The 26,096-nt window shown below is 41.5% G+C and overlaps 2 protein-coding genes across 3 annotated transcripts; both read right to left on the reverse strand.

Annotated features, from left to right (window-relative positions):
- Positions 1 to 1,278: 1,278 nt before the first annotated feature.
- On the reverse strand, positions 1,279 to 7,883 carry LOC138593228 (F-box/LRR-repeat protein 3-like). Its single transcript, XM_069664142.1, has 6 exons — positions 7,603 to 7,883; positions 5,928 to 6,132; positions 5,137 to 5,301; positions 4,914 to 5,036; positions 4,141 to 4,312; positions 1,279 to 3,346 (listed from the first exon to the last, which is right to left on the reverse strand). The coding sequence occupies exons 2-6, from the start codon at positions 6,129 to 6,131 to the stop codon at positions 2,706 to 2,708; spliced, it is 1,305 nt and encodes a 434-aa protein (XP_069520243.1). The 5' UTR covers position 6,132; positions 7,603 to 7,883; the 3' UTR covers positions 1,279 to 2,705.
- Positions 7,884 to 10,584: 2,701 nt separating this feature from the next.
- On the reverse strand, positions 10,585 to 26,019 carry tpp2 (tripeptidyl peptidase 2). Of its 2 annotated transcripts, XM_069658001.1 has the most exons (29): positions 25,853 to 26,019; positions 24,862 to 24,990; positions 24,539 to 24,634; positions 24,257 to 24,361; positions 24,002 to 24,126; positions 23,746 to 23,909; positions 23,464 to 23,618; positions 23,299 to 23,375; positions 23,086 to 23,213; positions 22,690 to 22,938; positions 22,478 to 22,593; positions 22,107 to 22,278; positions 21,856 to 22,013; positions 21,694 to 21,770; positions 21,500 to 21,606; positions 20,653 to 20,807; positions 20,441 to 20,557; positions 20,257 to 20,357; positions 20,070 to 20,166; positions 19,839 to 19,976; positions 19,472 to 19,716; positions 18,464 to 18,542; positions 17,478 to 17,516; positions 16,908 to 17,059; positions 16,714 to 16,810; positions 16,499 to 16,629; positions 16,070 to 16,352; positions 14,915 to 15,034; positions 10,585 to 14,816 (listed from the first exon to the last, which is right to left on the reverse strand). In XM_069658001.1, exons 1-29 carry the CDS (start codon positions 26,015 to 26,017, stop codon positions 14,727 to 14,729), a joined length of 3,867 nt encoding a protein of 1,288 aa, XP_069514102.1. In that variant the 5' UTR covers positions 26,018 to 26,019; the 3' UTR covers positions 10,585 to 14,726. The 2 variants fall into 2 exon arrangements, with proteins under 2 accessions (XP_069514102.1, XP_069514103.1); XM_069658002.1 differs by lacking the exon at positions 17,478 to 17,516.
- Between the last annotated feature and the right edge of the window lie 77 nt (positions 26,020 to 26,096).

Here is a 26,096-nt window from a genome sequence, read left to right on the forward strand (position 1 = left end):
GCGTGTGGTTAATCCCTTCGCCTGACACCTACCCTCGCCAGCAGATTCAGGCATTTAAAATAACTATATAGAAATAATCAATCTTGTCACTGTTTGTCTCCTCACAGGAACTTTAATTTAATATTTTGTTTGTCTTCATGATTTACTCAGCTGAGCTCTATTCAGATGGTGTAGAAACTAAATGTGCAACACAAATTAAAAACCACAGAGCAAAAAGCTTGTTAAAGCAACAGAATTGTATTTATATTTCAGACATAGAATACATATTCAAACAGGCGTCTTTAATGTGGCTATGAACTTTACTCAAATATTACACATCTTTGGGAAAAGTACAAGCGGCTACCTTCCAATAAATCTTCTCAGTACAGAGCAGCCTTACTCAGCTGAAATAACAACACGTTGTCACTTTACTCTCTATAGAAAAACTGCAGGCCTTACTCAGCCATTTACTTGAATATTGCAATACCAATCTAAAAGCACTGAATACAAATGTAGTTAACAACCAGCAGATGGCTAGGTTATATAAATACACAACAAAATGTTCTGTAAGCCAGTAAAGGATAAAGTCCAACATAGAAATTAAGACATGATGAGCCTCGGTTAGAAGGAGACAAGTGAAGAAATATTGTGTTTTTTTTAAATCAACATTTGCAAAAGAAATCTACAAAAAAGACTAACAAGCCTATAAAACATTAACAATGATAAACTTACATAATGATTAACAAATCTCTATAATTGCACAGTCGAAGGGGGTGTTGATAAGTCCACCATCGTCCAAATATTACTCTTTAAACAATAGTGAGACATAAACGCTTCATTCTTACACATTCAGTTGCATCAACATTCAGCTGCCGAACACTGTCCTATCATCAGGGCTCCACGACTACCTCCTTAACTTTAGGTCTTTCCATATTGTTTTAAATACATACAAACACAAACAGATAAATATGATCTTGGACTAAAAGAACAACATCAATTTAAGTGGTAGAATTGTCCTTGTTTTAGGCCAGTCAATTGTGTCTGTATTACCCTTGAGAAACCTATTGCAAGAAGTACAGTTACATTCATAAATTTGCAGCCCTGTACAAGAATTTAAATTTGTCAGGCTCTAATTATGTTGCCATGTGGATTTGAGCTCCATTCAACCCTCTCCATTATAAAATATGTAGTTTTACGTGAAAATACAGGCCGGTTCGTCGCTGTGTTCAATAGCATCAATTAAAATTAATATTTCTTTTGTTCACAAATGAACGACCTGTCAATCAGTCCTCATAGGGCGGACCTTTTGTTTGCAACTTTAGGTTCACCTAATTCTAAATATAAATGCTGAACCAGAACATACATTTCTTGGGTAAACTACTGACTGATAAGACCGTTACCATAGTGATGAATGAAAGCAGCTTTAGATAGTCCCAGAAGCTGTTTTTCTATGTGTCAAAAAGTAATTAATATAAAGACCACAAGCTAATTTAAAGGTGGCTAATAACATTTCTGATTACTGCCAACAGTCGACAATATTTGGCTGCAAAATCAGTTTCATCCTTTGATGACTCTGCAGCTCATCTTTCTAAACTTAGGTCCTTCATCAAAGTCAAAGTGCTTCAGTCAAAAACATAAAGAGCTGGCTCTAGACCTGCTCTTTATGTAAAGTGTCACGAGGAAACAATTGTTATGTGGTGCTCTATAAATAGAAATTGGTTGATTGAAATTCAGATATTAACAATTGCTATTAGAAACATGGGTTAGGCAATGCAGACGTACAGTTTAGCTACTGTACGTTAAACACAAAAATATGTTCAAACCACACTCTTCCTTGTATATACAGTATAAACAGACTTAAATGATTATCGCCAACGCACCACCTCCACAAACAGCTGGAGGATGGAGCTGCCTTTAGCTCTGCCCAGATAAAATCAGAGGACAAAAGGAGGAGAAAAAGACGTGACGAGGAAACGCATTCAGAGACATCAAACAAAGACACCGCATTCAACATGAAACCTCACTGTAGACTTGTAATCAACTAGTCTATGACAAAATGTTAATGTTTCTTCTTCTTATGCAGACACTCTTATGTGTCAGTACGCAGGTTGTAAATAACTGAATATCAGCTAATCAACTGGCTAATAAAGTCTCCATGTAATCTGTATTTAAACTCTTTTACTGTTAAATTTCTGATATCTACTTGAAGGATTTGTACTTGTTTGCTCATGATATAACAAAATGTTTATGTATCTGCCTGGTACACTGCTGTGTGAATCAAATAACCCCCATAATCTCCCAATACCTCTACACATTCCTGTTCATTCCCAAGGGAAAGTGTGGACCCTCAATTATCCCAAAGAACTACACCTACCCGGCGTGTTAAGTGCTAAATGTTATGACAAGGACACAAATACATTAGGATATAAATATCATATAAATATAAAAAGTATTTAGATAAAACAGCATGAAGGGATTGGAATCAATGTTAGATGCTTTAGCTCCTCAACTAAAAGATGTAATTTCTTGAATGAATTCAGGGAGGACAGCACATTAACATACATACGGTGCCTGGGAAAGAGCCTTTCTCTGAGAGAGATGAGGGATGGTTTCAATGAACTTATTTCTCCAAATGACACACACACACACACACACACACACACACACACACAAACACCGCACACTCAAACACTTATAAAATTAATGACACAACTTTTCCCCGATCTCTACCAGGTAGGCATCATGTCTGGGAACCAGACGCGACCCAGATGCTTTGACACCTCCCAGTGGATGTCATCCAGCCCGTAGCGGTGATCTGGAACCAGTACCTCCTCCATGATGGATAGCTGTGTCAGTCTGTCTCCGCACATCTTCACAAACTCCACGAATGCGCTGCAGGACACCTCACACTCACCCAACCCCATGGCTGACAGCTGGGTGCAGCGCTGGGCGATGCGAATCAGCTCCTCATCCAGCGGCCGCAGCCCATTGGCGCACACAACCAGCTCCACCAGACGCGGGCATGTGAGCCCGACGCGGCCCAGCACGTCTTTGCTGACAGAGCGGCCAAAGTACAGATGTGTGACGGGGATCTCATCGCGGAAGAAAGGGCCGAACTCATCCTCATAGAGGAAGAAGTACATGACGAGATTAAATTTAGGAGAGTGTCGCACCATGGCGTCCCAGCTGCTCTTCTTGATGCTGTGGAACTGTTGGCCGGGATTCTCACTAATCACGTCGATGCGAAGGTGCTCGAGGTGAACGTGCTTCTCCGAGGAGAGGGCGATGAGAAGCTCGTCACTCAGCAAATGGTAGTTGAGAGCCAGTTCTCTCAGGCCGTGACACTGATCAGCCACACACAGGATGCCTGGGATAGAGAGAAAAGTCAATTGAAGGAGGCTATAGATCTTCACAGCCGGCTCAAGGTTAAGCAAAGAAAAACAAGAGGCAATGTTGACTGAAACTGTTCCCTTTCCACTTTTAGACCCACAGTTGACTTGTTTTCACTGTAACATTTAAGATTTGTAAAATCAGTGCATCATGGCTCCTTAATCAAAACCCTAAAAAAGCTATATTTCAATATTAATGTCCCTTCAAATTAACATTTATATTAGGGATGGGTCCTTCGATTATTTGGTCATTAATTTATAAATTTATCTCATCTTAAAAATTAAATTTTCACAGCGCCTGGTTGTAATGCGGCACAACCGCCAGACGGTGGCTGTTGTGCATCTGAAAGCTGTTTGCTAACATCCATCAAATAACAACAGAAGAAGAAAGCATTAGCGCCAGGTGCCAGTAAAACGGGTGTGGCGCTGTGAGATTTCTGCAGCCGTCCTCCTCCCGTAGTCTACCTGTCACTTGCAGGGTCAACACACACACAATCTGCAGAGAAACACACACACACACACACACACACACACACACACACACACACAGACAGACAGACGTCCTCTGGTATTTCCCTGCTTACGTGCTGTGAAAACTGAATCGCGAGAGTAAATATTTAACTTTTGTGACTTCAACAGACTGCTGTTGAAAACATAACAGAAGGGACCAGAACAAAAAGATTTGAAACACCTGCTACAATTATTCTTAATCAATCAAATTCTTGACAATCATCAACATTTCTAATTGATCATTCCTTCTGCTCGTCCGTACCTGCAGGTGAAACATGAGGGCAGCTGCTCATCTTCAGCAGCTTGAGTGTGTCACTGTTGTTCGCCACCAGGACTTTGAGGGACGGGTCGTCCACGGGGGTGTCGTCGATCTTCAGGGAGGAGAGGGATTTGGAGTTGACGAAAACAACCGTCAGCGCTGAGATGAAGTGAGACTGTTGAAAAAAGCAAAGGGGGAAGCATTTAGTGTTCCATTTTCTTAGCCGTAAGTGCTTGTTTTACTTACCAAGACATCAGGCATTTGACAGACACCTAGTTTGCCATCTTATCCTACCGTTCATTTGCATCAGTGGCAGAAACGTCTATCATAATTCCCTTGTCTGAATGTATGTTAATTCTACAAACAAATCCCCCTCATTAAATCATTCCTCCACAGCACAACTTGTGATCAAAACTCTGTATGCAGCCACTTTGTTTATGATTTCTTTTCCAAGATTTACCATCCAAGAAAATTGTGTGAGTGCAATCCTTTTGGCTTACACATTGTAGACCTTAAACATGTCACTTGACATTTATCCGAACGGCTGCATCGTCTACATGAGCTTCAAGCTGGTGAGTCGTTCTATTCATACAGTGTGTTATAGTTCAGAGAAGCTCATGTGTGAGAACTGTAACCATGATAATAAAGAAAAAGTTCTGATGCTACAATTATAACAGTAATCGAAATGTTATGGCACCAGGTGACTGTAAAATCAATACAGTGTGTAAGCTTTGCCTGCAGATAAAAACAGAACAAACAATCTTGCAGATGCTCACCTTGGGCAGCTCCATGAAGCTGGGCCTGGCTGTTGAGATGAGACCCAACGTTTTCAAAGAACAATTGACGAGCTGAGAGAGGATGTCGCATGCTGCCTCTGCAGACTCTCTGCTGCTGTCCACCTGAGCAGCACGGACGAGAGAAAATGAAAACCCAGAGACATAAGAATTCACTTCACTATACACTCTCCTTAACCTCTCTAGCCACATACTCGGTGCATACCTTGAAGCTGACATACTGCAGGTGGTTGGAGTGCCTTTTGATTATCTGTTTGATGAGGTCTGGGTGTGTGGCCTTCAGGTAGGAGCTGGCTGGCTGGTTCAACTCGAACTCAAAGCACCTCCACAGCTCAGGCATGTGAAAGGCCTGGTTCCAGCCCCGGCATACCTGTAGTGATGGCAGGGAAATGATTTGATCTGATCAGATTCAAGTGATCTGTTTCTCTCAGAAATAACTGATAACATTAAGTTTAGGGAGCATTCTTTGGTTATTGAAGATTGACCAAACAATAGATAATTTAGTCGCACTTAACTTGTACAAAAATGTTTTAAAAAGTCTACATTTTGAACCCAGCTTCTACTGCAACAACCCTAACTCAAAACTTGATGACACACTAAATAATGCACAATTTCTACACCGAATCTATAATTATGTTTTCCATTAAGCATGCTTTTCCACAAGAGAGTATGTTGCCAAAAAAAGAAAGCTTGGGAAATCCTTAGACAAGCTGCAAAATGTGAGTCACGGGAAAGAACAATAACCACTAATTTACCCTGAGGCAAGCAGCCTTAACCCCAACACAAAGGACTTGTTGGAACAGAAAAACACCAGGTATGTTTGTATGCTTGGCTGTTTATCCCTCCCTTGTTGATGGCCTGGAGTCCAGTTGACTTTGGATGAGAGCCATACTTTTTTTTTAACTTATTTTACTCCACGCTGTTTCATGTAGACCTATAAGTCTTACACGTTCTTACAAACAACCATCTGACCATTAAGAAAGAGGGTAAGGTTACCTGAGAAGCGAAAGCCCGATCCAGCAGAGGGAGGTACTGGAAGATGTGCAGCAGGATCTCCTGTGGCAGACACTCCCAGTTGGCTCCCTCCCCTTCAAAATCTTTCTCCTTCCTCTGCTTGCGGGACCGTTTAAGAGTCTCCTGAGACCCTCCGCTGGTGCCACCTCCGTCCTCTTGCTTGTTGCCTTGCAGCGCACGTTTCATCCTGGGTAAACAAAATCCAGATGGTTGGGCTGAGTTAACTTAATGGGAAATGGAACTCTTCATTAGCAGTATTATTTATGTAGAGACTCTTTGTAATCAGACCTGACATGATTAGCAAACTAAATATTATCCCATTTATCCTGTAAGTACTTAGCTTAGAGTCCATGTCTGGTAGGTTGATGCATGTTGACACATATTAAATATATATTTGTGATATACTACGTGTGGTTTGAGCTGTAACTATTTTCATTATCAACTAATTACTTAATCCCTTAGCCCATGGAAAGTTAAAAAAAACAATGTTAAAAATATGAAGATATGTTTGCTGCATTGAATAACTATCTTCATGACAATAAAAAGGATGTTTTTGACAATCTTTGCTTTTCCTAATGTCAAACAATTAACCATTGAAGCATTGAAAGGTTGCTGCAAGAAAACCTACTCTATACATCAGCTGGAGTTACCTGTCAGGCTAAACAGTACATGCATATTAAGACATTATTATGATATACATTTTTCATATGACACAGTTTATCAAAATTCACTGCACCAGTAAACTAACAGGGCAGATTGCCCCCACAATGAATGCTGAAACAGGGATAGGCATCCACGAATATCTTTCTTCATTTTAAGCCAATACCAATATCTAAAATAATCTTGCTAATCCAAGGCAATACAAGACAATACTGAATCTAAGACCCTCAAAATGTTTGCAAACTTTTCCATATATTATGACATTGAAGTAATAATAGATTGTTATATTACAGAAAGGCTACAATCCTAATTCTTGTTTATAATTGAGGTTGTAATGGGTCATGGTGTTGTTCTGGAGAGCATTTTATGTTGAGAGGTGTTTCTAATAATATGCCCCTCTTGTGTATGTCAATATGCAGTCCATTTCTACACCACTTCAATGTGAAAGACTTTGTAAAATAACTATTTCTGACAGTTTCAATCAAAACCGAACTTTATTATAATTTAAAAATCAAGATTATCTGAAGGACTGTAATCAATACATTCACTAATGATGTGTCACTTTCCCCTTAGAGGGGTTGTGTGTGTACACAGGATGTGATACAGTAAGTCCACTGACTCTGCCTCAGAATGAAAACATTGTTTAAAGAGGACACGCCTACCTTTGACTCACCGTCTGATGAGTCTGGTGTAAAATTCCCAAGATAAAAGCTAAACTAAAAAATACAAACACATTTTCCACGTAAATGCTTGTGATGTTTAACTACATCACGGAGGGTTAATTTACTACACAACCCCATCAAGCAGACCTAGCTAAGCCAAGAGTTAAGCTAGGTCGAGAGTTAGCTTAGCCGAACCTTGAGTCACATCTTGCAAACTAGCTAACTAGCAAACAAGTTGTAGTTAGTGGCAGTTAATGGAAAGTTACAACTAAAAAATAGTTTAGTAAAAACACAGGCTAAGTTATTGGTTGTTATCGACCTCGTCCTCCTCTTACCTGGCTTTCACCTCTGTCTGCAGACTGTTTATCAGGAAAGGCGATCAATCAACGTCAACCGGGACCAACACAAGAAAACTGCGTTCGAGCTGGCCGACCAATCAAACACATTGGACCATAGGACAGCACGAGGTGTCGGGAAGTTAACAAACACCGACAAGAAGCTTATGAAGCAGGTTTTTCAAAGGTGTTTTCGTATTCCGAGCGCCTGACCTAGTTTCGATACACAACTCAGCTTCTGTAGTTGCCTGTCAGCTAAAGATGGCGTTTGTGTTGCTGCGTCGAACAGAGTCCGTGGGTAGGCTGACCTGCAGTTACAGTGAACTGCCAGCAGGGGGAGTAATGTCACAATAAATTATGAGGGAATATTATTGAAAGAAAGAAAACAACAGCATAATTATGTATACAAAAAGACACCCAAAATAAGTTTAAGGCCTGATGCAACAGGTATACTTAACTCCATAGGGGCTAGCCTAAATACCTAGAACTTTCAATTCCTTTATGTCTTAAACGCACCACCATCACATTGAAGTTAGCATTGGAAATACAATTCTTACTCAGACTGCGTACATCATTGTTCGAACAACAAACAAGGAGTATAAAATTACGGTAGTAAAAGAAAGAAAGAAAAATGGATGATTTTTATGAGCAGGACCAAATTTAGTGTTCTAAGGGCCCCAAATGAGATTTTATATGTATTCTGTCTTCAGCAGGTTTACATCACCATGTTTAGTGTTTGTCATGGTTTTCTTTCATTCCTCCTTTATAAAAATTATATTTATAGTTATAGTTATTTTTGTCTGAGAGAAACATTTACGAGTGAAAGCTAAATTCAATGATTATCCTACAAACACTCAGCATTTGAGAAGCACTACTGCTCTTAGCAGTGTCTTATGATGACAGGCCTGTAAAGTGTTTCAGGGCTTCATCATGTCCAAATATTGCTGACTTGAGTTTCTCTCTGTTTTTGAGAGGGGTGTCAGGATGAAAAGGTCAAAGCCATAACTCCAGCTCTCTGGGGGAGGCAGTTTTGAAAGCTGAGATTTATCTGACCACATGTTGTTCTTGAGATAGGTTTTCTTCTCTAACCGTGTCCAAACATTAAAAAAGGGAGTTACAGGAAGTGAGATATCATGCATTCAGAGAGCAAATTTCTTTGACAGCCATTCATTGCTGTCATTATGGATGTGGTTGACATCCACGTCAACTGTTTAATCTGGAGTTTCACACCAACGCTCCACACTGTCAAAATATGACTGATTACTTTGTAATTTATCCCGACTCCCAGGAAAATATTTTAATTGCACTGTTCAATGACTGTCAAAGCCAGAGCAGAGTGTGCGTTAATGGATTGTGGTGTGGCGCAGTAAATATAGATGAAAAAGTAATGGACTAAAATAGTACAGGTTTGGAGAAATGGTTCTTAACTGCTTAATAAACACATTTAATTACATGATTTGACGTTATTTAAAAGAGCATCTGCAGGTTTTTAGTAGAATAACAGTAAATGATACCATACAGTCATTTCCACATGTTCCACATGTTCCTGTCCACCTTCCTTAATCATTTTAGCATTTACTGCCATCTTGTGGTCAAACACTTTGTTACTGCTTCAACAAAAACTGGACACCGTGACTTCTCTTGCATTACAATGTGCAACTATAAAAGCAGACCTAAAGTACCCACAGATAATTACAACATAAACACATTACAATGATCTCCATTGTATTTGTTTCACATTGTTAAGGCCATTCAAAATGTGTATTGACATGTTTGGAGAGCATTCCTGAAGAAAAATATCTTTATATTTCCCTCCAAAATATGATTTATATTTGCCACCAGCCAAACACAGAAACTAGCCAGCTAACAAAAAACATTAAGTTTAACCAAATAAATATACAAAGCCAAATCTGCACCACATTTTTATCTTAATTAAATGCGTTTTTTAATTAAATTTAGGGGGAGATAATAATTAATGGGTAGATAGTAGCTCATTCTGTAGTGACTTGGCTTGGGAACCAAAGGGTGGCTGGTTCAAGTCCCGGTACAGACCAAGAATGGAACTGGGGGCTGGAGAAGTACCAGTGCCTTTCCTGGGCAATGTTGAGGTGGCCTTGGCCAAAGCAACAAATCCCCCAACTTCTCGGGCCGCATGTCCATGTGCAGCCCCCTCACTCTGACATCTCTCCATTAATGCATGTCCATTGGGTTGTGTTTGTGCATGCGTGTATTTCAGGTCTATGTTTCTGTAGCATGTTCGTAATAATGAGTGAAAACATTGAGTTTCCCCTTGGGGATTAATAGAGCATGTCTTCTTCTTAAAGGGAGTGGGAGGTGAGGAAAAGCACTTTTATATACTGGGGAGTTGCGGATGGACTTTGAAACCTTCTGTAATAAAAATGAACAAAAATGATCATGGAGTTTGTGGTGAAAGTGCATGTGAAATCACATCCAAGTATTAATTAAGCTGTATAATAAGTATGCCTATACTAGCCCTAATCAAGACGTGAGAAAAAAAGGTTGCGGGTCAGTTAACACAAAAGGGTATGCAACATCTCCTTTGCATATGATATAATCCTCTAATGGCAACACCATTAATATAACAGAAAGTGTACTGTGAAATTTATGGTGAGAAAGCCAAAGGAGAAATTCAAACCTGACCCAATCAAGCTAAAGGTCTGACAAGTAAACTCACGGGAAAATCATGTGCAAATAAACTAGTTTTTCTTCTTGTTATCTCCTTTAAATAAGGAGGGACGTCTAACGCAGCACTTTTTCCGGGTCATGCTGTGCAAGGTGGATGAATTCTGCAATCTGGTTGAGAGGGAGGTATCATCATGTGAATGTAGAGGAAGCTGGCAGCAGAAACAAGTACAGATAAACATCAGCTCTTGCACGTCCAGCTGACCCTTCTGCTGAGAATAACATTGGCTCTATATTGCTGTATGTACAAGTGACGACCAGGGCACACTTTAATTCTTCCAAATTGTCTTTATTCAGTGTTGTTTTCAGTTTTTGTGACTTAATTAAATGTAACCACAAAAAAAGTGTGACATTAGCTCAGGTCTTGCTGACGTCAGAGGAAGAATGGTTATAAAATAATACTAAGAGCATACAACCTTATCCTATAACATTCTGTCAAATATTGGCATTTACTAGATTTTACGACTATAAATAGAAACACTCAACATCCAGAAGAACCATTTCTGAAGAGTTTCCTGACACCAGCAGAGTGAGAGCGACAGAGGTGCCAGAAACGGACGGTACAGTCCTGTGGTGAAAGTTAAGGCCATTGTCAGAGACTGTCATTGGCAACACGTACTGAAGACAGCTGAACCCTGAACATAACATCTATCTTTAACAAAAAAACAAACACAGAGGAGAGGAGGAACAAGGACGAAGCAGCAGGAGAAGAACAATAGCTGCAAAAAGTAAACAGACACCAAACCCAGCTGACTCCGGTAAACTACTGCAGACTCAGAGAGGCCTGAGCTATTCAGGTCTAAAAACAGAAACACAAGGAGCTCTCACTCCTGTGTGAACAAGAGTGAGACCTCTGATTCACTGTGTGTGTAAAGGTATCCCAAAAATGATTGTTTACTTCAAAGGAAGAACGGCCACAGATTGAAGACAGCTGCTTTTACATTCTGTAGCATGCATATTTCACCTGTTCGATGACTTAAAGTGATAACCTCGAAGATTTTCATTTAAATAAATGTCTGTCAAGTCTATCGCTGAATGAGGTAACACAATGTTGATTGAGCCTAGGGCCCACTGATGAAAGCCTTTGCATTTGCAGTATTATGGACTGGGTGTCTGGTGCGTCTGTGGCAGCGCCCAGTTAGTGACGCGTTTTCCATCAGCCAGCAGTGGTTGGTCTGCCAGAGAGGGTAGGCGGAGCTAAGCGGCTGCTTTTCCGGTCTCTGCAGGTGTTGCGAGTAAACAGTAAACTACTATGGCTGAACAAACAAAGAAATGATCAATGACTACAGATACAACCTCAAAAATAAGTGAAAATCCAAAGAAAAAGTAACACATTCGACGCTCAGATGAAGGCAAACATTCTAAGCGACCGCCAGCGAGGAAAATCAAGAGTTACGACCGTAACAAAGGGAGCCAGCCGTGGACGTCACACATGCGACACTGTCAGGATACCTGGGAAGTGTGTCCCGCAATTACTGTTTATCGCCATGAGTGCCGCCAAAGAGAACGAAACTGAAATCTTCGAGATTATAACTCTGAAAACAGTGATACGTTTAAATTGTATATTTTACAACTTTTGGTTTCAGACTTTATACTAAATTTATCAAATTAAAATTGAAAATGGGAAAACTGTTCTTTGGTGTTACAAATACCACGTACTGTGACAGGAAATCACACTTTTGTGTTACAGATTTTACAAGTGATAAAAGGTAGAGAATCAAGAAAATGAAAGAATTCAAATGTAGTTTGTATTTTTAACAACGCCCTCTCTCGCAGCGGCACATTGAAAACAAACAGCATGGTGTCCTGACAAGTTACATGATTCAGGCGAGACATTTTTAGGGACGTGCCAGTGTATTTGTCAGCTTAGCTCATCAACTAAAAATATACCTGAAGTCTCTGCTAACCACTTTTAAATGCTTAAACTGATTGTTTTTTCTTGCCATTCTGTGCAGCCATTGTTTCCCATTAATTTCAACATGATAAACAGTTAATTCTCAAAAGTTGAAATCTGAAAGGTTGCCTGAAGTGCTGTCACTCGAGTCTGACTCAGTTTGGGCTAAAGACTACAAAGCTGGAGGGTTGTGGGTTGAGAGTGCACCAGACCCCCGTAACACATCTCTGCTTTGGGCTAGTGGCTCGATGGCATGACATGCTGGACTGTCCGTGGCTGAATCAATTTGTGGGTAATGCAGAGGGCATATTTTGACAAGTAGGAGTAAAGGAATTAAAGAGCTGTGTCTCGGATTGTGATATTTATCCTTTTGGTTAAAAACTGTCCATAAAGATTGTGATCGTCCAACGCACAATTGGCAAAATGTGCAAACAATTTTAAATCGTATTTCATCACAATGAACATCAAGTCTGCATTCTTTCATTTTGTTAGTTGCATTATTTTTCAGGGTCAAGTATTCAATTGATTCAGCAGATCAACCTCAAAGCAATTAAACAGCGACTTTGATTAAACAATTACCCTGAAAAAAAACAGGCACCAAAATGTTTTGATGAACATTTCAGTTAACTTTGTTTGGACTGAGTTGCTGTGGTTTGATCAGATGTATCAACCACGGTAATGTCGATTGGTGCTAAGAAGTATGTCTGTACCAATTCTACCATGTGACAAATGCACAGACAAAACAGCACAAACTATTACCTCCCATTTCTCATAGCAAAAAGATGAAGTGTGCTTGTCACTGCCTTTAATGCAGACTCAGTGTTCACTGTGGATTCATACATTTTATTAGAAGACATAAATGTAAACCAATGGGTTGCATAAAATAAGATATTATGCAGAAATGGTTAGCAGTGACGTGAAGTATATGCCACGGAGAGTAAATCAGATGAGCGTAGAAAAACCTGGCACAGTCCTTTGAAGTAAATAAGAAAACAAACTCATGCTTGAACCCTCTAAATGGCCATCATCTCAGCTCTGCAGGGAGAAAATGTCCATGTACACAAAATATGCTCACAAGTACACATAAAGTCATTCATAAAACACACACTCGTGAAAACAACAGTGGATATCGTCAGAATCTTGTTTGTGATTAAAAATCTTTCAAATTGAAACAAACTAAAATCTGCTTCCAGATAAAACAGTATTTATCCTTACACGCTAGAAGACATGCATATATGCAAAATACATCACTTAGAATAATATTTGTATTATATACCTATTGCATCTTAATATCTTTTATGTTACGTGTGTATGTACATTATTTTATGACACTGTGTACAACTGCATCATTTTAAATGCTGCAGAGAAACATCTAACACTGTGTGAACATTTTACAGTGAAATCTGGACTGAACATCGTAACACTGCCCACGACTGCATCTGGTGTGTTTAGTGAGGTCTGTTGGATGGTCTTCAAATGTTGCTGCTCAGGTATCCGCAGTATGAAGTGGGTGGCCGACACCTCTGCAGGTAAGTAGAAGCCAAGAAAGTGTGTTTGTTGCTTCTACATACCTGAAAAGTAACTGCATGCAGGACGCGGACACGTCACACTGCCGATACGAGCTGTAAAACCACATTTGACGCCAAAAGCCGATGGGAGAAACGACTGCAGGAGTGAGGCTGAGTGCTGACTGATTCTACTGATTCTGCAGCTTTCAGTGCTTAAAACCTTTGTACTGTTTTTCATCCCACCGGAAAAGGTAAGGTACATGTAGAAAGGCACCTCAACACGGATTTGTGTACATGAGTCAGAGCCTACATAGACGAGACGAGACTAAACCATAAGCTTTTAAACTCTGCCTGGGTGGAACAATCAAAGAACATAGAAAAAGTCTATCCAAGGCTCCCTGCTAAGTCAGGGATCAGGCAGGATCTGCGTGCCCTCGTATGTCCAAACATCGTGCAGCAGCAAGTCCTCCCGTGTTGAGAATCATTAAGAGTTTCTCTGTTGTGATTGTTTTTACAGTGAGTGTAAGAGTAACAGTTCTTTTTCTTTTTGGGATGCATCATTGAAGTCCAAACTGGCCCTTTTATAGTATTTACACGAGACAATGAGGTCATTTCTATGATATGAAGTCCAGACAGCTGAGGATGGCTGCATGTAGAAGCTTTCAAAATGTATCGATGACACCAAAATAAAGGAGAACACCCAGCTAAGAAAACACAGACATTGTAAAGCCTTGGCAGGAGCTTTGAGCACAAATGTTTTGATTAACGAGACGTTTAAAGACGGGACGAACATGACCCCTCGACCTGTAAGGCTTCGAGTACATCCAACCATCCACAATCAGCATTATCCTTCATTTTGGTGCATCTAAAGGTGAAAAACCAGATGCATAGACCATGTGACCCTGAGGGACATGATATTGCAGAAACTATGTGTTACATGCATGAATGTGTGAGTGTGTGAGTGTGTGTGTGTGTGTGTGTGTGTGTGTGTGTGTGTGTGTGTGTTTGTGTGTCTGTGCCTAGAATGGTGTGTAGTCTGCAGGGTACATGACTGGCAGCCAGTTCTCACTGAAGGTGGCGCAGTGTGTCCATCTGAGGTGACGCATAAGCTGGAAAAGGAAACAAACAAAGAGGAAGTTATTCCAAGGAAAACAAAGGCGACATTCAGCAAATATGTCGAACAGATAAACGATCTCTGCTCTCATACCTGGATGCAGTTCCTCATGTTCTCTTTGCTCGGTTTCTCCTCCACCATCTTTGAGGCGTATTTTAAGGCTCTGCCGTACATCTTGTTCACAAGAGCATGTTTGTATGAAAACATCAACACCTGAGCAGAGACAGAAGACAAACAAACCATATGTTAGCTCTTGTGTAGCTAGGTTAAACTCAACATACAGTACAGAGAGGAAAAACAAACAACCATTGCATGTATTTACTCATACTATTCTCATATTTTGCAATTTTTTGTGTGTTAATTGTTCACAGTGAAAAGTTTTTCCAGAATTACATTTTTAAAAAGGTCGCCTCTGAAATGGGACGTTCAGAACAGCTGCAGGTTTCTACGTCCGGCTGCAGGTTTCTACGTTCCATCTTTCACCTCAGGCTGCTTACCATTGCAACTTAGCATTCTTTTTTTTTTTTTAGGATTATATTTTTAGCTTTTTATGCCTCTATTTTTTAGAGAGAGGACGGTGGATAGTGGCAAAAATGGTGGAAGAGAGAGTGGGGATGACACGTGGCAGAGAGCCGAGGGCGGGATATACAGAGAGCCTCTGTATATGGTTGCCGATTTAACTCCTGAGCTGAACTGGTGCCCCTCAACTTACCATTCTGATACCTCCTAGCAATTCTGGCTCATCTATATAAGGCTGAATAACGGATCCTCGAGCAGCCATGTTTTCTACGGCTTTGGAGTGACACTCCCCTACATGGGATCGCAGATGTGGCTTGTTAGTTTCAGGAGAAAGGAGAGGCTCCGAAAGATAATGAAATCAAAATTTGTATACAATTTTTAAAATGAAACAAATGTACCAACGTGATTCCAAAACACATTAAAATAATAGAAAATTGATTGCATGGCTGAAATATATGTCCCCATGAGTTAAAGTTCAAGGCTCAAATAGGCTAAAAATATATATATTTTTAAATATTTGTGTCAAAGTACAACAAGACTGCGGAAACATTGTTGGTTTTGGTCTTTAAGGGACTTGTGACTTAAATAAAAATATAAAACAAAATCACCAGCCTCATCATTTAGTCTCCCGTAGCAGATATATTCACATCAGAATACCTTGAATAGTTGACGAATCTTACTGTCCTCAAAAAGGAGGCATTTCATTCATTTCTGAAACATCTTGCTCACCTTGGAGTCAGTCAGCTCTGCCCACTTTTGCACCTCCCAAAATGTATCCATGAGGGCTTTAGCCACGTTTTGCAGAGAGTCGTCAGAACTGCTGGCCACCTGTTCCACCACCACCTCCTCTGCTGTTGTTGTTGTTGTTGTTGTTGTTTGTCCCGTGGCGAGGACAGCGGCGACGGAAGCAGCGCCATCCTGCGGCGCAGGCGGCAACAGGAGCTGGTCGGCCAGACTGCAGCCTTTCCTGCACAGAGCGTCCAGCAGAGACGACTTCTGCTTCTCCATGTCACTGAAACAAAGACGTTAAAACAGGTAAGATTAAGGCCTCACCAGTTATTCTGTGATAATGCACTCTCTTTAATATCAAGTAAGTACACCTTGATGAAGGACTCTAATCATGTTCTACTAATAATAATGTTCTTTAGTGAGACATACGTCTTGATAGAAGCAGCATCAGGACGAGGGTCTGTCTTCATGGTGAGGTAAACAGCCAAGGCCGTCTGGTCGATTTGGGAGATGACGATGTCTGCTGCTGATGCCACCTCCTTGAGGCGTTTTACACGCTCCTGAACCCAAACAGAAGAAAAGTGTGAGATGGTTTCTTCTAAAATTATTCAAAGCTCTAGGAGATGGATCGTGTCAGAGCTAACCTTTTCAGAGTCCAGCTGGTGCAGTCTTTGCACGTGCAGCGGAAGGTATTCAGAATAGTTTTCCCGCAGTTCTTCATAGATGGAGCTGGAGTCCAACCTGAACAGCAAAGAGATGCAAGAGAGATTGTTGAGTGAGCATTAAAAGAAAAAGGGAGACGTAGAATAAGCAGAACAAGTTGAGCAACTGTGCTCACTTTGTCATCCACTGGATCTTCAAGTCTCTCAAAGCTTCTGCAAACTCGTCCTTCACGTCTTTCTCCTTGTCTCCCTCCTTGTCCTTCTCCTTCCCTCCGTTCTTTGTTTTGTTGGGAGCAGGAATCAAATGGTAGACGACCGGAACAATATCCTGTATGAACACACAGAAAGAGACTTCAGTCAAAAACCAATAACTCAAACACAGAAGCAAATCCATGAGCTTTTTTTTACTACTCTGTATCAGCAACTTATATTCTCACCCCCTTCCTACCAGTGTCCCAAGAATCCAAAAATGCTTTTTAATACCCAGTTATAAAAGTTTAAGTGTTCATTGGCATTTATAGATGTTAGTAATTTCACTGACCACCAGAAAACTGACTGCTCTACATCTAAATAAAGCCATATTATAACTAGAGTGTTACATTTTTAAAAACAGCAATATTGACATGCTTCGACATTATTTACGAAGGTAGAACAAATCCAATCCTTAGGTAAGGAATAAGCCATTTTCCTGATGGTAGGAGAGCAGTGGACGCTCTGTTGTACAGTGTTTCTATCTCATCCAGTACCTTTTTAAACTTTCCTTGTCGTTTTGCAGAGGCCTGCCCCTGGTGGTCAGAATAACACACAGTAAGGAAGGAGACAACACAAGCACACCAAAAAGGATTCTTCTCTTTCTTCATTTTCTCTTTCATCCTCACTCAAGAGACTCAGAGTCTCATCCACCTATCTGTCACACATTAATGAAAGGCACAGTTGTAAACAGTATTGTAATCATTGTTGTTGACAAGTTTAGATTTCTCTCTCGTTCTCACATCTGACAATTATGATTTGTTTTTCCTACATCTGCTCGGCCACAAGGGTTAGGCACCATATGAGGTTCAAACAATACACAGGTCTTCTGTAGTTCAATGAGAAACAATATGAGAAAGATCTTTGCATTTGAAGAGGCCGAGTCAGCCAATTTCATTCAAAGGACACATGAAAGCGCTTTAAAGAAAAGTATTCAGCCATGTGTGATGAGGTGCACAGAGAAGCAACTGCAGCCCATGAAGATAGAGTGAATAAACCCAGAAATAAAACATTACCATTGTATGGTATGGTAATAAGAGAATGCAAATGTTTTATTCCGTTTTACAGCAATGTTAAGATTTCTTTTTTTGCACCTGTACCTCCAATGGGCTCCATAAAAAGTAGTAAGTAGCTGGCTGTGCTTGTTACATGACAGGAATCAAGAGAGTGAAAAAAAGAAAATGCCATGCAGAATCCAAAAAGTATTTCTGAAGCAACCAACCAGACTCCGTTCAGCTCTGAAGGTGATGAGATAAATGACACAGAAGAGAATACAGAGAAGCTACAAGCTTCAGAGCACTGATCTTCACCCCTGATCTTCAGGACCACAAGTACTTCATCACATTTGTACTGAAATATTTGCAGTATAGTTTATTATGTTTAGCACAAAACAATTTGCTGAAGTCTCTGATTCGACTTTAGATCCTGAGCACCAGGTTTGATTACAGGAGGATAGAGGGTAACAACAAATAAGGCCACTCACTGCTTTCTTGCCATACTCGCTCTTGGGGACAACCAGAGAGCCTGAAAGATAACACCCTGGACTCGTTCCCTTTGGGATCCTGACAAAGGGGGGGGGGAGGAGAAAGACGGCAACAGAGAGAGAAAAGACAAAATTAAAGAAAATTTGTTCACAATAATAAACAGGATAATGAACTGAGAGCTGCAAAAAAAAACATACATTTATTGATTAACTGTCAACTATTAAATTAATCGCCAGCTATTTTATTGTTTAATTTTTAAAATAATAATCTTCAAGATTTTCATTTAAATAAATGTCTGTTAAGTCACTATCTATCGCCGAATGAGGTAACACAATGGTGATTAATCCTATGGCCCACTGATGAAAGCCTTTGCATTTGCAGAATTATGGACTGGATGTCTGGAGCGACGTTCGCGGACAAAATCATAACCGCCCAGTTAGTGACACGTTTTCCATCACACAGTGGTTGGTCTGCCAGAGAGGGTAGGCGGAGCAAAGCGGCTGCCTTTCCGGTCTCTGCAAGTGTTGCGAGTAAACCATAATCTACTATGGCTGAACAAACAAAGAACAGACGATGACTACAGATACAACTTCAAAAATAAGTGAAAATCCAAAGAAAAAGAGACAAAATTTGACGCTCAGATGAAGGCAAACAGTCTAAAAACAAAGCGACCGTCAGCGAGGAAAAGCAAGAGTTACAACCGGAGCCAACCTTGGACGTCACACGTGCGACACTGTCTGGATATCTGGGAAGTGTGCTCCCGCAATTACCGTTTATCGCCATAGGTGCCGCCAAAGAGAACAAAACGGAGATCTTTCAGATTCCAACTTTAAGGATTATTTTGTGATTTCACTTAAAGTGAATATCTTCCTGTTTTCTTGACTCCTCTATGGCAGTAAACTGAATGCATTTGGGTTGAGGACAAAACGGTTTTCAGTTGCGTCCCTAAAAGTCCTGAAATATGGTTGCACAATACTAGAGAAAAGTCCCTCGCCAAATATACTCACTTGTCATCAGGCAGGGATGTGACGTAGAAGGGCTGTGTGGCACCCGGGCACAGTGTGACAGAGTTTGCCTTCTTCTTGGCCATGAGGGCAGAACGGTGTGTCTCGTACACATCTAGACTGAGCGTGGTGGACAGACGGTGGGAAACCACAAATGGTAAGTCCTTAAGGCGCTCCAGCTCACTGGACTGCTCGTGGCGGACCTGCAGACGCACAGTGTAGTCCCCCTTTTCCAGCTTCAGAGAATACTAGAGAAGTAGCACAAAAAGAGGGAAGAGGGCATGACACTCCTGAAAAATTCACCAACTACAGTAATAATAGAACATCTGGAAAGTCTGAAATATGTGAGGAGCAAACTCTTCGTGTGTACCTGGTGTGGGTAGGCGTCCCCTGAGCCCAGTAGCCTCTTGTTCTGATCAAACAGCATCCAGAGCTGACTGTCGAACTCGGACTCGTACAGCAGCTCACACAGCATGGGGCAGCTGGGGGTCACCTCTCCACTCTTAGGCTGGGGACATATCAAAAGAAGATTATAGACGCATACAACATGGAAAAACGGTGACAATTTTAATTGCTGAAGTGCTGATGGTGTTGGCAGTACCTGGTGGAAGCTGTAGGTGAGGACAATCTCGTACAGTTGTCTGTTGTTAGGCAGAATGTCCCTCAATCCCAGGGCTTTTATCTTTGAACTTACAGGCCTAAAATATCAACAGAGATGAGTCAATGAAGAACACTGATGTGGAACAAAAGTACGGTTGGAGTGTGCGTGTGTGTGTTTGTGTGTGTACCTGAGTGGCTGCACCCAAGACTTGAGGGTGATAGTGGGAGACACCTCTTCATACCTCAGAGGCGATGACACATCAAAACTCGTCACTCCCTCTGAGGCGTGCTGGGCAAAGACAAAAGAGAGTCACTAACAGAGAAATGATGCTGTCTGTCAGTGTTGATCATCCGTGTGTGTACTCTTCTTACTATGTGCAGCGGTGAAGGGGAAGTGTTGAGTCCGTGGAATGAGATGCTGTAGTCCACTGTGACGTCACCCAGGCTCGCCCACCAGCGGGCAATGCACAACTCTACCACCCTGCCTGACTGGAGAAGAGACAGAAAACACAGACATTATTATTTTAGAAATGATTATTGCTATGTTCTGATTCATGTAATGATAGGCACAGAAGTGGGCATACCAGCACTGGGAAGGCCTCAGTTAATGAACCTCTTTCCAACAGTGAAGAGAACTTGTAGAACTCGTTAGCTCTGTACGCTTTTTGTTTGACCAGATGCACCGCGTGGAGAACAAACTTTGATGACACATCTCCCGAATGCGAGGTCAGTGTGATCTCTGTGGGAGGGTGACGGGGAGAAGGAGGTGGAAAAACAAGAGAGCAATAAGGAGAGATGATGTGGACTATGGAGGTGACAACAGAATGTGTTGGATGAAGAAAACATTTTGTTTTTTGCACATCGATCTTCCCTCCACTGACTGATTGCTGGAGGGATTTTCCATTTTTACCAATGCTTTACTCAACATTTTTGCTATTTCTTACAATAAGTCAATTTGACAGCAGCACTCTCAGTCCCCAAGAGTAAAGGGTCAAAAATCCACTCTTTCTTCACATGCAATTTAGTGTACTAAGTAAAGAAATAATGGTCCAGAACAATTGGTTAGTTAAAGACCCCCTCCAGTGAAAATCATGTGGTCTTTTTCATGTGCTACAAGACACATCAGGGACTGGCTGGCTGGCTGGGCCTGTCTGCTTTTAAACTGCAGTGTACCACGGACAACAACACGTTTTCAGATTGGCAGGTTTGAGACATCACAAACCTAAGGAGCCAATCCCATTAATGGGCGGGGTGACGCTATGCATATCATTATGGCAACCACTTTGGCGATGCGCGAGCCAGCTGTGACCATTATCATATTTTTTGCATTTTTGATAACCAAACTATCGAACGCTAAGAATGTTTTTTCGATATCATTTCCACAAACCCCTCATCATATCCACACACAGACACACACATAGAAACGCTGACCTGCCCAGGAGGCTCCCTGAGGAACAGTGATGAAGTGGCGTCTGATCTGGCCCGGTCTGAAGTGGACGTCTGTGAAACATAGCTCCTGATTACGGTTATCCGTCACTCTGTCAGATGAAAGAGAGATAGAGAGAAGTCAGACCCAAACAAACTACTCGCTGGGGACAAAAAGCCAATTTAATCTGAGAACTTACTTGGCGGGGATAATAACTGTGATAGGAACTCTGAATAGAGGGCCACAGGTCGGTGCTGCTGTATCATAACCACACACCTAATAAAAAAAAACACCAGATTAACATTGATACACTCCGGAGCGATGTCAACCTTTTCCTCTCTCTTCTTTTTCAAGTCTCTACCTCCGTGTAGTGCACTCCCTCTCTCAGTCCCACAGGATCGATGCGGACATTGACGTGACGACACTGGTTCATGAGCTCGAGATGTGAGGGGCACTGCACCCATGGGGCCGCACATGTCAGCGCCAAGTGTAGCTGCAAGGAGATTCGCTCAGAGTTTCCTGTGATGGACGTTAGCAGAAGATCAATTTTATTATAAAACAAAAACACTGACATAAATTGAAATGGGAGGGGCTACTTAGTATGAACAGTACCTGTGTTCTCTGGGAAGATGGGTTCAATTCCTACTCCATGATCTGAGGGTGCAAGAATTTGGGCAGGGTCCCTGAGGTAGATGCCTTTCTGTGTTCCCACACTTACTGAGAAGCCGAGGTTGCTTGTAGGTAATGAGGCATGTTGAGTGAGGTAGTCTAATGCCTTGTCCACCTGAGAGGAAGAAAGAAATGTATATTAATAAAAGAATATATATATTGTGAATAAAATTAAAGAGGCAGAGAAGAGGCAATGGTTGAGGAAGTATATACAATATTCAATCGGGCCATTTCAACCAATGTATTTTCCCACCATTCCATGAAGGCTTAAAATAGTTTATTTTGCATCTCCTATAGCAGCTGTAGTAAATCACCTGGATTATTCCATGGCCCTGTGCGAACACCTCGATGTCATCAACCTTAAGAGCTGTGTTTTCCAGCGCTCTCCTCACCGCAGGCACAGAGGGAGGGATCCCGTTCTGCTTAAGTCCTTTATCACACAAAAACACACTAGCATCAGATTTGCCTTCTTCCTTACTTGCAGCATATTCCCATGCCTACTATCAGTCCATGAACCTGCAGTCACCTGAGAGGATGAGTGCGATGCCTCCACATGCATTAGGGGATGACATAGATGTGCCGTTCATCAGCTGGGTCCCACGAAGAGTCCAGTTGGGTACGGATGCAATGGCTCCGCCAGGGGCACTGATGCTGACCCCCAAGGCCCCGTCTGTACTGGGGCCCCTGGAAGACCAGGTGTACTGATTGGGAGGCAGCTTCTCCCTCAGGGAATACTCTGCCACCATCATGTCTGGAGTCACATACGCTCCAACTCCTAAAGAGAGAAGGGAGGAAGGTTAAGGGGACATGTAAGGACAATCAACAATTTTTCCACAACTCTGGTTACATAAACTTCCAAAGTGTTGAGTTGAATGATAAGCACTTCTTTCTAAAAACAAATATAGCTCATCAGTGTGTGTACCTATAACACTACTCGTGGTTCCCCCCGGGCAGCCAACTGTAGAGAGGCAGGGGCCATTGTTTCCTGCACTTGAAACAAACATCACATTGTGCTTCTGCACAGCCTCTGTGATCACCTCACAAATCCTCCTGAAAAATACAAATTGAAAAAATCAGAAGTGTTTGCAATACAAAAAAACCCCACACAAATCACACCCCCTGTTCCAATACTTACCCTGAATTGGGCCAGTGAGTGGCTTCCCCGTAGCTATAATTAACCAGGTCACACTTGTAGTTGATGACTTCAATCATCTTTGAGTAGAAAAAGAGAAGAAAAATTAAAGGGTGACAACAATGGAGGCAAAATGCTAATCTGTACTAAAGAGCAATGAAACTATACCGCGCGGATGAGTCCTGTGCCTGTTTCCATGGTGCTGAGACGGGTGTCTCCAATCTTCAGAGCCAGGATTTGGGCACCGGGGGCCACACCGTTGCGCTCAGGTTCTTCTGGGAAGTAACCTGCTGCAATGCTTGCCACATGTGTCCCATGTGCCCCTTTAAATGCACACAAGAAAAGTTAAGACTTCTATACACTCTCCTGCCATAACTCACTGTTATGCTGAACATCTTCTGTGTCAAATGACTTAATCATATGAAGGCTTTCGTGCTTTTAGATACCCACCTCCACTAGTGACGATGCAGAGAGTGCTGCCCTCATCATAAATATTAACAGAGTAATTAAGCATCTCAGCATTTCCTAACGTGGCATACTCTTGAGACTCTCTGTAAGAGCTCAGCACAGTGCACTGGGACAGCTCTCCACACTCTGACGTGTCGACTACAGCCCTAAAGAGGAAAACAGTAACAGACCATGTAAGAGGTAAATATACTATTGTTTAACGGGAGTAGATTTGAAAAGGAAAGTAGGTATGGCTTACTTCCATGTGATGCCGTCGTGCCAAAGCAAGCAGTCATATACAGGACCGGGATCACTGTATTTCTTTTCTAGGGATGCCAGCAACTCTGACTGACTCTGCAGCTCTTCTTTCTGCAACTTCTCCATCTGAGGAGATGTAGGTTGAATGATACATGTGAGAGGGACAGTAAAGAGAAATCAGATTAGGAAACGCAAAATTACTGAGACTAGTAACTACACGTCAACACTGAAGGGTGTGCGGTTTTGTAGGTCTGACCTGTGATGGTGTCGGGTGAGAGAGGTCAAACTCTTCTGTCTTGCGAGAGACTTCGGCAAGTGCTGCTCTGTGCGGTGGGTCCCACATCTTCTCCTTTCGCTCTTTCTAGTAGACAAAAGTACCGCAAATGCAGAATTACCTTAAAAACTTACAGAGGAATGCAAACACATATTTATTCATTTTCTCTGCAGAACTTTGAGGTGAATAGTGCACAACATTTCAGCTCTGTGCACAACTAACCCATTACACACGCAGCACATTAATAATGTCAAGTCTTCCTACCTGTATTCTTTCTTTGAGCGCCTTAGGGAAAAATTCATAGCCATTTTTAACTCCAATGCGATACTTCCCTGATGGATTGACCCAGGCAGGAGGGATCTGGGGGACATAAAAAGACACTATGTGAGACAAATATGAAGAAAAATACATAAAGTACATGTCTAATGGTCTGGTCAAGAATAGTTGTGTAGATTTCAAAAATTGGCCATAGAGAAATTATGAAAGAAATCATTACACATCCCCACAGAATGATGTGAAATGTAGGACATAACCTGTAATAGCACACATATTATGTCAGTCTTAATATCACAAAGGTGTCTACAGACCTTGAGTGTTCTACCAGAGAGGCCAGTGATTGTCCCATCTTTAGGTTCCGCCAATGTTGTCATATTCACGTCACCGCTGCCTGTTGTATCAATGATGTCAATGATCTTTGGCTTTCCCTCAGTTGTGACCTAAAGGAGCAATCAGTGATGAATTAGGAAAATCAGGCCAAAAAGGATGCAAAGTACATTTTCAATAACTTGCAGTGACATACAGAGGACTGTAAACATGAAACATTTTGTAACTGAATTCAAATCTGAGCAAATGTGAAGCCATCATAAAGAGTAACTTCAAGTGCCTTGTAAAAGCAGTGCTGCCCTTTCACGTATTTAATTACACTCAATGAAGGAGTCAGGTTTAGTCTCTGCCCTTTAAGCACAACTGGAGCAGGGTTACATCTGGTTGAAAAATTACAATTATACTTCCTTTTAGTTTAGTGTAATGTGCCAACTGTCCTTTCTAACATGGACAGAGCTGCATGTAAATGAGCAGATTCGTATCAATTACTTTAGTCAGTACTGTGTAGCTAACTAGAGTCTAGTGTGACTTGGCAGTTAACATCAACTAATAGCTCATTAACCGACAACTAACTTCGCTACGTATGCTCATGTTGGTTTAACTAATGTTAATATGGTGACAACAATAAAACTTTGGTCAAATCCGAAAAGACAAACTTACACTTGTAAGGAGGAAATCTGAAGGAAATAAATTCTGATATTAGCTCACAGGCTAACCAAGCTAACGGTAAGTCAGTTAGTTGTACGTTAGTCAATCACCAGAACACAATTTGACAGCAGGAGAAAATGCTTCATTACAACTACGTTTTGTTGAATTGGTTGTCATAAAAATTATTAAGCCAATTGTCACACTTGTGTGTATCGACGCTAGCCAGCTAGCTGTAGCCGTTAGGTGACTGTACAAATGAAGTGGAGTCGGGCCTTTAGCTTTGCTAACAGCTAGCTCGAAGCTAACGTAAGGCAGCCGGTCATTTACCTGCATGCCGGGGGCCCCGGGATCCACGCCGGTGTCGAGGATAGCGATAAGCACCCCTCGGCCATCGTACTCGGGGAACCTGGTTAGATAAGAAGCGGCGCCGGTTTCTTTCTTGGGGAGCAGCCCGTGAAAGGGGAACGGCTCTTCGGTGGAGTGAGCAGCCATGATCAAAAGAGCGACTATGAAAACAAAGCAGCGAAATGGGAACAGGACAGAGGTTGACGGGGAGGAGAGCAGTTTAAAG

Source organism: Semicossyphus pulcher, unplaced genomic scaffold (genome assembly GCF_022749685.1).
Source record: "Semicossyphus pulcher isolate SPU_LCO1_2020_fin unplaced genomic scaffold, fSemPul1.0.p SCAF_1, whole genome shotgun sequence".
Classification (NCBI taxonomy): domain Eukaryota; kingdom Metazoa; phylum Chordata; class Actinopteri; order Labriformes; family Labridae; genus Semicossyphus; species Semicossyphus pulcher.

Coding starts and splice junctions, on each gene's coding strand:
- tpp2 (XM_069658001.1), bottom strand. CDS start 26,017: ATGGCTGCTCACTCCACCGAAGAGCCGTTCCCCTTTCACGGGCTGCTC. Junction 23,619..23,745: donor CTGCATCGTCACTAGTGGAG/GTGGGTATCTAA, acceptor GTGCATTTAAAG/GGGCACATGGGACACATGTG. Junction 14,817..14,914: donor ACATGAGGAACTGCATCCAG/GTATGAGAGCAG, acceptor TTCCTTTTCCAG/CTTATGCGTCACCTCAGATG.
- LOC138593228 (XM_069664142.1), bottom strand. CDS start 6,131: ATGAAACGTGCGCTGCAAGGCAACAAGCAAGAGGACGGAGGTGGCACC. Junction 5,302..5,927: donor ATCGGGCTTTCGCTTCTCAG/GTAACCTTACCC, acceptor CCATCACTACAG/GTATGCCGGGGCTGGAACCA. Junction 5,037..5,136: donor TGCAGTATGTCAGCTTCAAG/GTATGCACCGAG, acceptor CGTGCTGCTCAG/GTGGACAGCAGCAGAGAGTC.